At 44.3% G+C, this 14479-nt stretch overlaps 1 protein-coding gene across 1 annotated transcript in view; it reads left to right on the top strand.

Moving 5' to 3' along the window:
• Positions 1-2831: 2831 nt before the first annotated feature.
• Positions 2832-14479, top strand: part of CTNNAL1 (catenin alpha like 1) — a 59846-nt gene continuing 48198 nt past the window's right edge. Inside the window, exon 1 of the mRNA XM_064658938.1 lies at positions 2832-3055. Within this exon, the coding sequence (XP_064515008.1) occupies positions 2930-3055 (126 nt within the window). The 5' untranslated portion in view covers positions 2832-2929. The remainder of the gene's footprint in view (positions 3056-14479) is intronic.

The raw sequence follows: 14479 nt of genomic DNA, 5'->3' as shown, positions 1-14479 counted from the left end.
ATTACATGGGCTGAAGATGATTGTATGCAAAATAGTCTAGTGCTGTGCATTGCAGTGTGCTCCCTCAGAGGTATGTGTTGGCATGCCAAAGGTGTGGTTGCAATCTATCACTCTGCCTCATTCAAATTGTCTTAACATAATTAAAAAGCACAATTAAGCTCCAGGCTATGATGTTTGAAGATCTCCTCAAGGTGTCTTCAAAGACATTAGTCTGCAGTATGCTAGAGCTTTTCAATCGTGTTATATTAAAAACATCACAACATGCATTCTGTTTGCCTAGCACAGGATTTCAGAAGCAGAGCATGTGGTTTCCATGTTTAAACTGGAAGCATGTTAGGAAGAGAAGTGGGAGAACTAGACAGTGTTGTCTCTAGTACCACCCACTAATGCTGCTTCTCTACTGAAAACAAAATGGAAGCAGCAAAAGAGCGTGGTAGATTGGGACCAAGACTTCCGTCTGCAGAAAGGTATTGCAAAGTTCCTACTGTTTGTCCAATAAGTGTAGGAAATTATTTTTAAACTATTTTTGCCAGTATCTTTTATAGTAAACTTGTCTTCTTTTTCAAAGAGAAGCTACAATCTTTAAAATTAATCATTAACCTCTGCTACTAACTCGGCTTTCAATCAGAAAACATCATCCCTGGGACGTCTGATCTGTTATTGTGTTGAAGATGATAGGCAGCTGTCTTTGAAATTAAGTGACACAAACTGTCAAATTATAAACCACTTGTGCATCCAAGTGTGCATATGCTTCTAGTTAATTTCTGATGTGAATTGTAGATTTGTATCTGTAGATGTTGATGACATAGTTAATCTGTATTACAGCAATATTCGTAAAATAGTCAATGAGTGGGAAAAACAGGAGGAAGAGGGCAAAGGAATGCACTTCTGTCTGGTATTACTGACACTTTGTCTGGTGGATGCTTCACCTCATATGATCCAGAAGTCTCCAGTACCAGTTCACAGTCCTGGGGAGGCTGCAACCAACCCTGCCCTCAGTACTCTACCAAAAGGTAAAAGAAAACAACAATTGTTGGCAAGGCTTAGAATCTGGGTATTGAGAGGAAAAACAAATTACCTGAAAAAGAATGAAAGATGTTGCATGAAAATGAAAAGTTTAGGAGAAAAAAAAAAAGAAATCTCAAGTGTGCTTTAAACCCCTTTGGTCAAGCAAGACTAGCATTAATTTCAAGTCTACATCATCATTCAGATGTTTTTGTGCCATGGCAGGTTTAAGCCTTCAGTTCTCTCCTGTAACACTTGATGTTATATAAGATGTCATTTTAGAAAATATGAGACCATGTTGGAAATCAATTTCCTGAAGAGCTAGGAATAGGGTCATATTGTTATCTAGGGTTATACTTGCAGCTCAGGCAATTTTCTTTTTTAATAAATATGGATAACTCCATAGGACTCCAAAGGACAACAAATATTGTCCTTTATCTTATGTCTATGTTTCAAAATTGTGGAAAAGATGCTTTGTGCAAAATGGGTCAGAAATCTTTCTGAAGACACAAAATGATACAAAGTCCTTGATTGAAAACATAAAAAAGCCAAAGACACTGCTACAGAGTTGTGTTGTGTGAGAGCTGAGCAGTCAAATACAAATCCTCAGTTCTGACCAGGAAACTAAGTAGCTAAGTTAAAGTGATTTACTGTCCCAGACCCTACACAGGGCTTGCTCTCTCATACACAGCACTGCATCGAGTGACCCGAGTGTTGGGTTGGATCTGCTTCACACCTCGGTGGTTTGGATCACAGCCAGAAGAGCTCCATTCCCTTTCCACAATTTTGTGCAGACAAGCCTGTAGAAGAGCCAGCCATACCAAATACATACAGCCAAATCAGACCTGAAAGCATCCAGGTCCTGCTACTTTTCAAATACAGGGTACTAAGTAACGTGAAGTGAGTTTAGCCCATGCCAAACCAGAACAACAACAAAAATCCCCCAACTCGCAACACAAACCAAACCATTTTTATTCCTTTGAATTACTTTTGCCGCCTTCTTGCTAGATCGATCATAGGTGCTCTGCTTTAGCACCAGGGCTGGGCAAACCCGGATGCCCACGACAGCTATTCTCTGAGAGCAGCCCGTGCGCCAGGTATGGAATACAAATCACTCAAAGCCAGGAGAAGCCTTTTGCCTCCTCGCCCTAAAGGCTGCTAAGAAAAGCTGATGGCGTTTAGTTCGAAACACCCATCAGGGCCCCTTCCCCCATGCTATAAAGTACGCGAACCGTGACTGCAGCCCTCCTCAGAAAGAGAGCGGCTCCCCGGCTGCCTCTCCCTGGCCCCCACACCGGCGCCCCTCACTTCCCGACCGGGACCACCCTTCCCGGGGTTCGCGCCAGCCGGAGCCGCTGCAGCCCCGCTGCTGCCCCGGTGACCGGATCGGACTCCTGCCTCCTCGGGGCCATCAGAGCCCCTCAACCACTGCCTGGTCCGCTTTCCCCACTCGGGCACAGATCCTCTGCCTGCACCCGCCAGCCTGCCTCGGGCGAGACCGGCAGGGAAACCCCCGCTGGCAGCCGTGGTGGCGGGACGACTCCCAGCTTCCCCTCCTCCGCCGGCTGCGGGGTGGGGCGGGGGGCTACGGGCGCGGGAAAGGAGGGGCACGAGAGTAGGCGGCAAACACCGGGATCCGGCTCCGCGGAGGGGCGGGAAGCGCAGAAGCGCGAGCTGCCTCTTTAAATCCATCCCGTCCCGAGGGGCGTGGAAGGGGCCGCCAAGGGCGGGGAAGGGGGGGCTGCTTGGCTGAGCGCGCGCGCGCGGCTTCGCCCGGCGTTCGGGCAGGGAACGGGAGAGGGGGCGGTGGCGGCCGCGGGGGCGGAGCGGCGCGGAGGGAAGCGGAGCGGAGCGCCGGGAGAAGGGTCGGCCGTGCGGGAGCGTGCGTGGCGGCGGCGGGGGGTCCCGGCCCGGCTCCCCCGCTATGGCCACGTCCCCGTGCAGCAGCAGCGGCGTCTCCTCGTCGTCCTCGTCGGGACTGGGCGCGGACGCGGGGCTGGAGATCCGCACGCGCTCCGTGGAGCAGACGCTGGTGCCGCTGGTGTCGCAGGTAGGAATGCTGCCGCGAGACACCTGCGCCCCCCATCCCCCGCCCCGCAGCCCTCGAGAGGCGGGCGGCAGCGCTGGCTCCTGCTGGGAGGCTCTGACCGCCTCCCGCCGCCCGCTCGGGACGGGGCTCGGCCGCCGCCGCCGAAGTTTGCGCGCTCGAGTTGCGGCGCTCCGGAGCCCCCTCTGTCCGGCCGCGCGGGCGGGGGTGGCTGCTCCGAGCCGCTCCCCCTTCCTCCCTCCCTCCCTCCCTTCTTCCCGTCCCGGGGTCCCGCCGGCCGGCGGCGGCTGGCCGAGCGGGGGCCGTGAGGGTGATGCCGCTCGCACGTCCGTCCCCAGACAGGCTCCGAAGTTCCCCGCAAGGTCGCGGGGAGCGTTGCGTAACGCCGGGCGCTGCGGTGCCGCCGGCGGGGCGAGCCCCGGGATGCCGCGGTGGGTGGCGGGCGGAGGGACTGCCCCGCCGCTCGGGTGCTCCCGGCTTCCCGAGCCTCCCGCCTGGCGGCTGTCCGCGTGGGAGCGCGCTCCTTTCCTCGGAGCTTGGCGCTGGCGAGAGCGCTCGTCTTCCAGGGGCTTTGGCGGAGCTTTGTGTTTTCGCGGTCTGGCTTGAGCGCTGCATGGATTGGAGCTCTAACCGCGTCGCAGGGTAGTGTCCGATTTTATGAAGTTCAGTAATACGCAGACTGTGTCTTGGTGACCTTTTAACGTCTCCCTCACAGTGCTAAATGACCTTAAAATAAAATAAAAATCGGTCTGCTAAGTAATTGTTTGCCTACCACTTCGACGTCGGTGGGGTTTTTGTTGGGTTTTTTAGTTACAAAGTCGGTCTTTGGCAATATTTAGTTACAAAATTGGCGTTTGACATACCCCATAAAATTTTCTTCCTTGAAAAATAATCTATGAAAACAGCACAGTGTTTGCTGGATGGAGTTTTTGTGCTTTGGGCACTGATCATTAAAGTTAGCTAGTAAAAAGCTATCTGTACAAAATCTTTAGGCAGTATGTAACAGATATACAAAAATAACTAGTCCTGGTGAGGTCGAGTTGTGTTTATACCATCATAGCCGATCTGGAAACAAATGTGATAAGCCTTGTTTTGCATTTGTACAGCTGGGCTGCTGGAAGGGTTTGTGATTGGTAATTGTGTCTCTGTACTTATCATGGTAACGTATATTTATTTTTCTGTTTGGAGAAATCAGTCAGTTCTGCAAAGCCCGAACCACTTGTTCCAAGGCAAAGTAAAGTTAAATAAATTTCCTAGTCCTGAAACAACTGAGGTAAAATATGGAGACCTCTTTTAGGAAGCTTAAGAGCAATCAGAAACACATCCAATTGCAAAAGCTGAATGTAGTTGCAAATGTTAAATTCTTACTTTTAACAGATTTAAATGAAGATGTGCACGTTCTTATTTCTCTGGAATACTCTTTAATAACAATGATTTTACTTCTCTGTGGGTTTGTTGGACATGTAATATGTCATGTATAATTTTTCATTGACCACAAAACCTGTGACAGCATCTTCCAGAAGGAATAAGCAGCTTTCACTTCCTCTGTATGCAGGGTAAGGTGTCTGAGCATTTGTGAACACTCAGAGCTTACTCTTTTGCTGCTAAAGGATTCCAGACAAGCTTGTTCCTTTGAAGCGTGAGCACTGAGCTCTGTTCAGATCCAGGCTGAAGTTGCTGATGGTGTCAGCAGTAGCTCTCTACACTTGACTCCTAAAATGCCCCACTTACTGTAGTGGCTAATCAGTTCTGTCTGTACGGTTTCATTTAGGTTGTTCAGTAGAGATCTCACTGGCTGGCTTTGTTTGGGAATTTATGCAAAATGGTGTTTATACAGTACTTAGTCTCAGAATTTGTTTTTAGATTCTGCATAAGCTGTGTATGGCAGTAACCTTCAGGACTTTGTTTTTTTGCTTGTGGAAATACACTTGCAAAGGGCTTTTTTCTTGCTGTGAAGTTAACTTTACAGTTTACCATTTTGTTAAAAGCTGAGAAGTGTGATAATTGTATACTACTGAAAAAAACAATCAGAACGTTGCTACTGCTTTTCACTACTTTAAGCAAAGAGGAAACAAAAGGTGCTCTGTCTGACAAACTCACTTTCAATCTTTCGTGAGGAGCTAAATCTTTTCTTTAAGGAAAAAAAAGCTGCATTGATTGTTATTAAATTCATGTGCTGTACAGTACATCGTCCTGATTTTAACGTTGCAAACGTGTGTTTGACTGCTTGTTCTTAGTCAGCAAACGTGAGGGTTGTTTTGTTTGATTTTTTTTTTTTCGCATAGACTATGTTGTAACAGAGTATATTTGCTACCAACAGTGGTATAAGATTCCTGTTTTTTCACTGGGAGAAATTACTCTTGGAGTCTATTCAGACCCTGATGCAGCCTATTTCTAGAAGTGCCACAAATGACAAAAGAAGATGATAGATTTAAGTTGCAGTATTAAGCATATGTGCTAATACTTCTTTACTATATACATAGCTCTACTGTGAAAAGAATCATTGTACACTATTTTGCAAAGCATGTGGCATGCAGTTCAGAAAATGGGGCTTCTGGGGTCAAACACCACAATTTTCTTTAAAATAAGTAGAATTTTCTTCTTCTGGATAGGTGTCTTTAGTTCAGTGTTCCATGCATAAGTAGTATGGCATTCTTCAAAAATCTAGACATTTCCTTCACTGCTGCTACCCATTTCCAGTCTAATTATTTTGGATTTTATTTTTTTTTATGGAAAGTTTTTGGCAACACAAGTCAGGAAGGGTGTTTGAAGTGGTCAGTGCTGACTCATTTAATAACAAGTCATTTAAGCAGTTGAGGAAAGGCAGAGGTGGGGGAAAAGCACTTTCCAGGATGTGGTTCCACCAGTGACTTCCGCAGCTGCCATTATGTACCTGGGTGCTGGTCTAGCAGCAGTTGGGTATTTTCACAGCTGTAGGAGTTTGTCTGTCTAGATCTGTTCTAAGGAAGCCTTCTGAGAAACTGCAGAATAGGATCTTGTCAACCTTTACAATGAGGTGCTTGGGGCAAGGAGAGAAGCTTTGAGCTCTTGGCTGTCTGGAGAAGAGAAGGCTCTGGACAGACTTATAGCAGCCTTTCAGTACCTAAAAGGGACCTACAAGAAAGCTAGAGAGAGACTTATTACAAAGGCATGAAGTGATAGGACATAGGGGAATGGCTTTAAGCTGAAAGAAGATATGTTTAGATTAGGTATCGGGAAGAAATTCTTCTCTATGAGGGTGGTGGGACAGTGAAACAGGTTGCCCAGAGAAGCTGTGGATGCCCCATCCCTGGAAGTGTCCAAGGCCAGGTTGGGTGGGGCTCTGAGCACCCTGGTCTAGTAGAAAGTGTCCCTGCCCTTGGCAGGGTCTGAGTGGAAGTAGATGACTTTTAAGATTGCTTCTGTCCCGAATCATTCTATGCTTCTGTATTCCCAAAGGAAGACAGTTTTCACAGTTGAAGGTGAACTATCCTCCAGCATCCAGAGGGGAGACCTCTGTGATTACAACTAGCTGCTCAACCTTCAGAAATCCCTTTTTGTCATAGGCACTTTGGAGAATGATTGTGTGCCTGTATATTACTGAACATGTTTTTCCAATTTTCTTGGTATAGGATATACTGTCAGAGGTTTTGGAATTGACTTGATCTATATAGTCAAAAATAAAAGTTTTTAAGCTTTTCTTTATTTTAACTACAAAAAGCCCATGATACGAAAGCTTCTGAATTTTGTTGTTTTCAGTCATAGATTCTACATAAGTTAACAGTGGTACCTGCCTTGAGTTGGATAAAAGAAACCTGTTCTTTGGTGTTGTTTCCTTGCTTTCTCTGAAGCTAGCTAAAATAATTCCTATTTCAGTAAATGTTATATACCATTACATAATATTCTGTCAGTATTCTGTTTTTCAATAAGTTTCTGGAGTTAATTATTAGAGCCCAAAGAAGAACCAACAGCTGATGTTTTTCTACTGTTGTAAAAAGCTCAGACGCAATTTTCAGACTGAAGATATGACTGTAGAATAGCCATTGTACATCAAGCTAGAGGTCTGTATATAATCTGTGATCTTTTCTCTGGTTTTTTTCTGATCAATTATCAGGGACTGATATGGGGGACAGTACTGTTTAACATCTTTTTTAATGGTCTGAATGTTGGGGTGATGGGCCAGCATGTTCAACAGGCATGTGAACTCCTCCACAGTGAGTTGGAGAGTGTCTGATACTGTAGAGAACAGGGCTGCTAGACAGAGGGACAAGCTGGAAAGATGATCTGACAGGAAGTTTGCTTATCTCTCCTCCCTCTTTATGATTATATGTAATAATCCATGTTGCAGTGCATGTTTCTATGTAAGTCCATTGGTCATCTCCCTCTGTTAAAGTGTGCAGTCATTTATTTTCTTTTATCCTTCATCTTCTCATCATGCTGTCTCTTAATAAGTAAAATACTCATACAAAAGGGCTTCTATTTCTTCCATAGACTTGCTTAGTGTCCTTTGAAATAGTATGCACTTTATTTCCTAGTTTTCTTTCAGCAGAGTGGCTTCTTATCCATGTGATCTGTGATGTCTACAGAGAAATCTGGTTGTTTTGTGAGGCAGCAATTCCTTTAACAAACACTATGTTGAGTCTTTGTCAATATGTCATAATTATGCAGGTCTCTGCTACTTCTTCCTAACTTTTTGTATTGATTTTCCATGTACAAGTGTTGGGCAACCTTCATACCTCAACTGTCGATCTAGTTTTAGGCAGGAGATTGCATGAGGAAGTTGATATAGTTCGTTGTATCTTTTAGCCCCTTGAAATCTTAGTGAATAACATCTGATGTTGTCAAGTTGTTCCAGTTCATTTTATCTAACACTTTTATAGCCTGTTCTGCAGTCACTTTGATTACACAGATTCTCTGAGTACATCACATAGGTACATTCTGGAGTAGGGATCACTTTGCTTTCTTTTGTAGTTTAGCACAATTATGAAGAGCTGCTTTGCTCTGTTCTTATTTTCTTTCAAAGGAATAGAACTGTGGTAAGGAAGTAACTGAGTACATCAGGGTTATAACGTCTGAAGAAATGGACTGTAATAGCTGGTGCTTTACTGTATCTTTAGTGGAACTGATATTATTCTCCATGGCACTGAAAAAGCATGAGCTGTCCAAGAGAGAGATTTAAGAAAAGTGTAAAACTGTAGATATGGAGTTCAGTATGCTACTGTTCCATGACACTGGTCTTTGAATTTTGTCTGTAGGCTAGCAGTGTCTCGGGGGAAGCTGTTTTGTGGATTCATTGGCTTGGAAGTCCTCAGATGGCTTCTTCAAATCCATCAAGAACAAAAGGAAAGCTAAGAATAATGTGGGCCTGTTGCTAAATGGCAACAGGTTAACAGAGGACGCAGAGAAGGCAAAGTTACTGAACACCTTGGTTGCATCGGTCTTCACTGACAAGACCAACCCTCAGGAATCTCAGACCCAGGAGACTAGGGTAAAGGAATGTTGGAAGGAAGACTTTCCATTGGTCAAGGAGGCAAACTTGACATCCATGAGTCCATGGGCCCTGACAGGATGCATCCATGAGTGCTGAGAGAGCTGGCAGACACCATAGCAAGGACACTCACGTTCATCTTTGAAAGATTGTGGTGATCAGGAGAGTTGCCTGAGGACTGGAAGAAATCAAATGTCACCCCAGTCAGCAGAAAGGGCAAGAAGGGGGACCCAGGGAACTACTGACCTGTCAGCCTCTCCTCAGTCCCTGGGAAGGTGATGAAGCGCCTTGTTCTGGAGGCCATTTCTATCCACATGGATGACAAGAAGGTGATCAGGAATAGTCAGCATGGATTCACTAAAGGTAAATCACACTTAACCCACCTGATTGCCTTCTATGATGAAACAACTACCTGGATGGATGAGGGGAGAGCAGTGGATATTGTCTACCTCGATTTCAGCAAGGCTTTCGACGCTGTCTCTCACAACATCCTCATAGGCAAATTCAGGAAGCATGGACTGGCTGTATGGGCACAGAGGCAGACTGACAACTGGGTGAACATCAGATTCCAGAGGGTCATAATCAGTGGCACAGAGTCTAGTTGGAAGCCTTTCACTAGTGGTGTCCTCCAAGGTAAAATACTGGGCCCAGTACTGTTTAACTTACTCATCAATGACTTGGATGAAGGGACAGATGCTTCCTCAGCAAATCTGCTGACGACACAAAGCTGGGAGGAGTGGCTGATACCCCAGAGGGCTGTGCAGCCCTTCAGAAGGACCTTGACAGGATGGAGAGATGGGCAGAGAGGAACCTTCTGAAATTCAGCAAAGGCAAATGCAGGGTCCTATACCTGGGGGGAAATAACCTCGTACAGGCTGGGGGCTGACCTGCAGGACAGCAGCTCTGTGGAGGAGGATCTGGGCGTCCTGGTGGACAACAAGCTGTCCATGAGCCAGCAGTGTGCCCTAGGGGCCAAGAAGGCCAGAGGCACTTCACTCCTGGGGTGGACTAGGAAGAGCATTGCCAGCAGGTTGAGGGAGGTGATCCTGCCCCTCCTACTCAGCCCTCGTGAGGCCACATCTGGAGTGCTGTGTCCAGTTCTGGGCTCCTCGGGACAAGAGAGACATGGGACTCCTGGAGCAGGTGCAGTGGAGGGCAATAAAGATGATTAAGGGACTGAAGCATCCCTCCTACAAGGACAGGCTGAGCGAACTGGGCCTGTTCAGCCTTGAGAAGAGATAGCTGAGAGGGGACCTCATCAATGTATATAAGTATGTGAAAGGAGGGTGCCAAGAGAACAGAACCAGGCTCTTATCAGTGGTGCCAAGCAACAGAAAAAAAGGCAACAAGCAGAAACTGATGCACAGAAAGTTCCACCTGAATATGAGGAGTAACTTCTTTATTCTGTGGGTAGAACAGGTTGCCCAGAGAGGTTGTGGAGTCCTCTACACTGGAAATATTCAAGGACTGACAACCCAATTCCGTGCAGTGTGATCTAGGATGACCCTGCTTTAGCAGGGTGGTTGGACCAGATGACCCACTGTGGTCCCTCCCAGCCTGACCCTTCTGTGATTCTGAGGTGATGGGAAACTACTAGGTTGCTCATGTTGTAACCCAGTAGTAGCAGAACTCTGAACAGCAACTCACACTGAGATTTTCAGTATACCTGTAGACGTGGACCTTAGTATGCTTCCTTGCTGAAGAATATTTCCTCTGGATGTATTCAAGGAGCTTCACCAGGCTTATTTTGTTTGGGTTGTACATGTGTGGCACTCTTCTAAATTATCATGGCTAGGCTTTGCAAATGAAGATTTGTGAAGGACTCTACCGACGTTTGCTACAAGCGCTCTGGTGGCTAAAGAGGCCAATGCGAGATAGACAAGTCCAGTTGCAAAAGGCACAGCAGAAAGACTCCTGGGATGGTATCAGCAGGACACGATTCTTTCTGCATTGTCTTTTCTCCTCTAGCGTGATCCTGCATGTGTTCTCAAAAGAAGCAGCAGCGTTATAGATGGTGTGTCTTCAGGCCTTCCTATTGGAAACCAGAGAAGACCAGTTATGATGATCAATATGGCCAAGGCTGAGGTGTTGTTTCAGGGAGTCCTTGTATCTTCTCTTTGGGGCTCCTCTCATGTGGCAGCCAGTGGCAAGTTCACCATAAAGCACAATCTTAGGGACGTGGTAGTCCTCTGTCCTGGAGACGTGTCCTGCCCAATGCAGCTGAGTTCTCAGTAACATGGCCTCAATACTTGTGACTGCTGCTTGTTCTAGAACAGACGTATTGATCACATAATCTGACCAGTGGATGTTTAGGATTGTATGGAGGCAGTGTTGATGGAAGCGTTCTAAGAGTTGCAGGTGGTGGCGGTAGATGATCCATGATTCGGATCCATATAAAAGAGTAGACAGCACTATGGCTCTGTAAACACTGATCTTTGTACTTTTCTTCAAGTGTTTATTTTGCCAAACTCTTTTATGGAGTCTTCCGAAAGCACTATATGCCTTTGCTAACCTGTTGTCTCTCTCTCCATCGATCTTACCATCCGAGGAGATGATGCTACCTAGGTAATTAAACTGCTGGACTGATTTGAGCTCTGATTTGCCAGTGGTGATATGGGGATGATGGAAGACTTCCTGAGGTGCAGGTTGATAGAAGACTTCTGTCTTCTTTAAGCTGACTTCCAGCCCAAAAAGCTCAGCAGCCTCAACAAAGCAGGATGTTAAACGCTGCAGAGCTACTTCTGTGTGGGCAATGAGGGCGTCATCGTCAGCGTAAAGCAGCTCCCGGACGAGATGATTTAAGGTCTTAGTATGGGCCTTCAGTCGGCTTAGGTTAAATAGGCTTCCATTGGTACAGTATCAAAAGTAGATACCATCTTTTCATCGAGGTCTGCCGTGGCCCTTTTCTAAGCAGAAGTGTCTTCTAAATAGAAGCATCTCATACACTCTGGGCAACATTCATAAAACTAAGAAATATGCATAGTTTCCTCCCTTCCTGAACTTCAGCATTCAGTCCAAACTCAGATCCATTTCAACTTATTTGCATTTCCCATGCAGCAGATGCACTGACAGATTTGTTCTAGCAAGTCCCTTGGCTGCCTTGTTTCACTGGGAATTTTTTTGGTACTTCTAGGTCTTTCCCTTTCATATGTGTAAGGTGCTAAAGGGTTTTTACGTTGCTGGCTGTTGCTGCTCCAGTATGGTGCCAGGGCTTGTGCTTGACCCTTATGGCTTTTCTTGGTGGATGGGAAAATCCTTTTTTGGAAAAAGTCGGGTGATCCATATTTGTCTTAAACTCATTGCTTTTCTCAGTGCATCTGAGGGGGAAAAAAAAATAAATCTGAGCACACTCCTTTTAAAATGCTTCTTGGGACCTAGTCTTTGCTTTTTGTTACTTAAAAAAACCTGGTAAGTTGCAAGCTTTGAGAAGTTATCCCCTTTTCCAGAATTTTCCCCTTGCGAGTTAATTTGGTACTCCCTTTAGACTTGAAACTTGGCACTACTGTTGAGTAATAAAATTATGAATTGTGGTGTAGAAGCTTGCGTTATAACTTGTACAGAGTGAAGCAAACCTCCTGCTAAACTCTTCTTAGTTTACATCTGTACTGCGGGGAAACTGCCGTGGATGCAGAGTCCTACGCTCTGAGTGCCGTGAGTCTGGGAGCATATGGTATGCTGCCTGGGAACCTCGTTACTTTCAATTAGTCACTAACTCACTGCCCCTTTCCCCGTGGTTCCCCATAGGTATTGTGGGTTAAGTCGTTATTTTTTGTTTTGTGTTAAGCATCTTCCACTCCATACAAGTTCTTTTTCTGGCAGCAGCTCAGCTGTTACTCAGCCTACAGCCTACACTTGGTGCTCTGTGCCCCTAAAGGAGTCTAATTCTTTCTCTTCGATTTATGCAGAAAAATTAATCTTAGGAGATTGTCATCTGGATATCAAAAAGGTGATTATTTCAGTAAAAGTATCAATTGTATTTCTTGGCTGATGTGATCACAGTTTTCCTTTTACTGAGATTACTTTTTAATTGACAGCTTTTAGTCATTGGAGCTAGGTCGTTATGAAAAGTGAAAGAGAAATAGAGGGTCATTTGCAATACTCCTGTGGAGGCCAGGAGTACCACAGAATAGACTAAAGAGGTAAATGAAAATATTGTTACAATTTTGTTACATTAATAATTATTGATATTACTATCACTAATGATATTTTGCTTTACAAAGAAAATTGCACCTGAACATTTTACCACATGAGCAACAGCACTATCATGAAACAGCTGTAGTTTCAGGCTTCTTTTTCCATGAACCCTTGGATACTGAAATTGGCTTTAAGCTTGGCTACTGCTTTATAATGTTCTATACCTTAGTCTTTGATGTGATAAATGAGTCAGACTAGCGTTTCAAGTAGCTGAAGGAAGATGCTTTTTACTGACATAGCTGAAAATCTTTTTCAATGGAATTTTATCTTTCATATTTTTGAGATCTGATTAATGACTTTTCTACAGATTAAACAAATTTTTGTAGTTCTCCATTAGAATGACTATTAAATCAAAACTGCCTCTCTGTGATCCTGCACAAGAAGAATTAGAGCAGCTTTCTTGCTGTTCAGCATTGTTAACAGATGGTTTTAGATAGATTAGGTAGGGAAATCCCTAAAGGATGATTTATGAATTAATGATTGCAAACAACTCTGATTATAGTTCAGTAAAACTACTGTGTGGTACTATGAGCCTATAGCTTCCTGCATGGATTTATTTTACATTTCTTGATTCATTGACAAAGTATAACCCTTGCTAGCTAGAACCTTAAGTTCTATTTTTTACTCATTGAGTTATATTACATTCCATTAATAGCCTTGTTTAAAGCTAATGATGTCAATGTGCAGTGATATAGATTCTAGTGCCAACTTATTACTAATTAATCTACTTTAGATACTGAATTGGATTATTTTTTTGGCTTTATGCATAAAATGAATTCTCAAATGGTAAGATAACTCCTAAACATCAGTTACAGCAGTAATGTAAGAGCAAATCCTAAAGTTCTTTCAGATGTATATGGAAAAATAAAAAAATTATGCTGTTACTTTTGTTTTAGAGAAACATGTTTGTATTAAGCAGAATAAGTGTAACCATTTAGAACCACGCAAATCCTGTATTTTCAAATAGCAATAGAGCAAAATTGTTCTGTAGTAACATAATCTTGTAAACATGGGGTTTGTGATGGTATTTTTGTTTGTTTGTTTATTCACAGGTGTGAAAATGGTTTAGAAGCAGAAGGGTAATACTGTCCAATGTTGCAAGTGCTTAACATGTAGGAGTTAGACTGGTGTATGGAGTGCTTCCTTTTAGTTATCAAAGATTTTGCATTGTATCTCCGTGTTACATTTAAGTGTTCTTAAATTTTCCAGCTGAATGAGTTTTTGTTGTCCTTGAGCTCTTCAACGAAGCAATCAAAAGAACATAAAGGCACTTTAACGTAAATAATAGTTCCTGGATTATATGAATGTTTTGGTTTGCACTCCTGTAGGTGGATAGCAGTTGGATTTGCATAGCCTTTTCCATAGCATGCTGTAGTTCTTTATTAATCTCTAGAGCAAGTATGTGCTTTTCAAAATGGAATACCAGGTGTTGCTCTGAATGGAAGTGGTATGCCAAAATGCTGCTAAGGAAGCCTTCTCTGAAAAAGGCTGTAGGAACCCTCCTGGCTGGCAACATTCAGTGCAAGATGGATTGAATGGCTGGTATTCATGCCAGGGAAGCTGCCTGTTTATGGAACTAAGAGCAACTTTTGCTGCATATTCAGGAGCCAATCCTCTTTTGAATAGAAAGAATTCTCAATTGCTGTTATTAATGTGTTGTCCCTGCTACATTCTTTATTACAGTGTCTGAATTTTTAGTTCCACAACAATGGCTTTTTTTGGAAAGAGCAACTCAGAGCATTGTTTGCACAAGTAGTAGACGGTTA

The sequence above is a fragment of the Pseudopipra pipra genome, chromosome 1 (assembly GCF_036250125.1).
Source record: "Pseudopipra pipra isolate bDixPip1 chromosome 1, bDixPip1.hap1, whole genome shotgun sequence".
NCBI lineage: Eukaryota > Metazoa > Chordata > Aves > Passeriformes > Pipridae > Pseudopipra > Pseudopipra pipra.
This window is presented reverse-complemented; position numbering and strand designations above follow the sequence as displayed.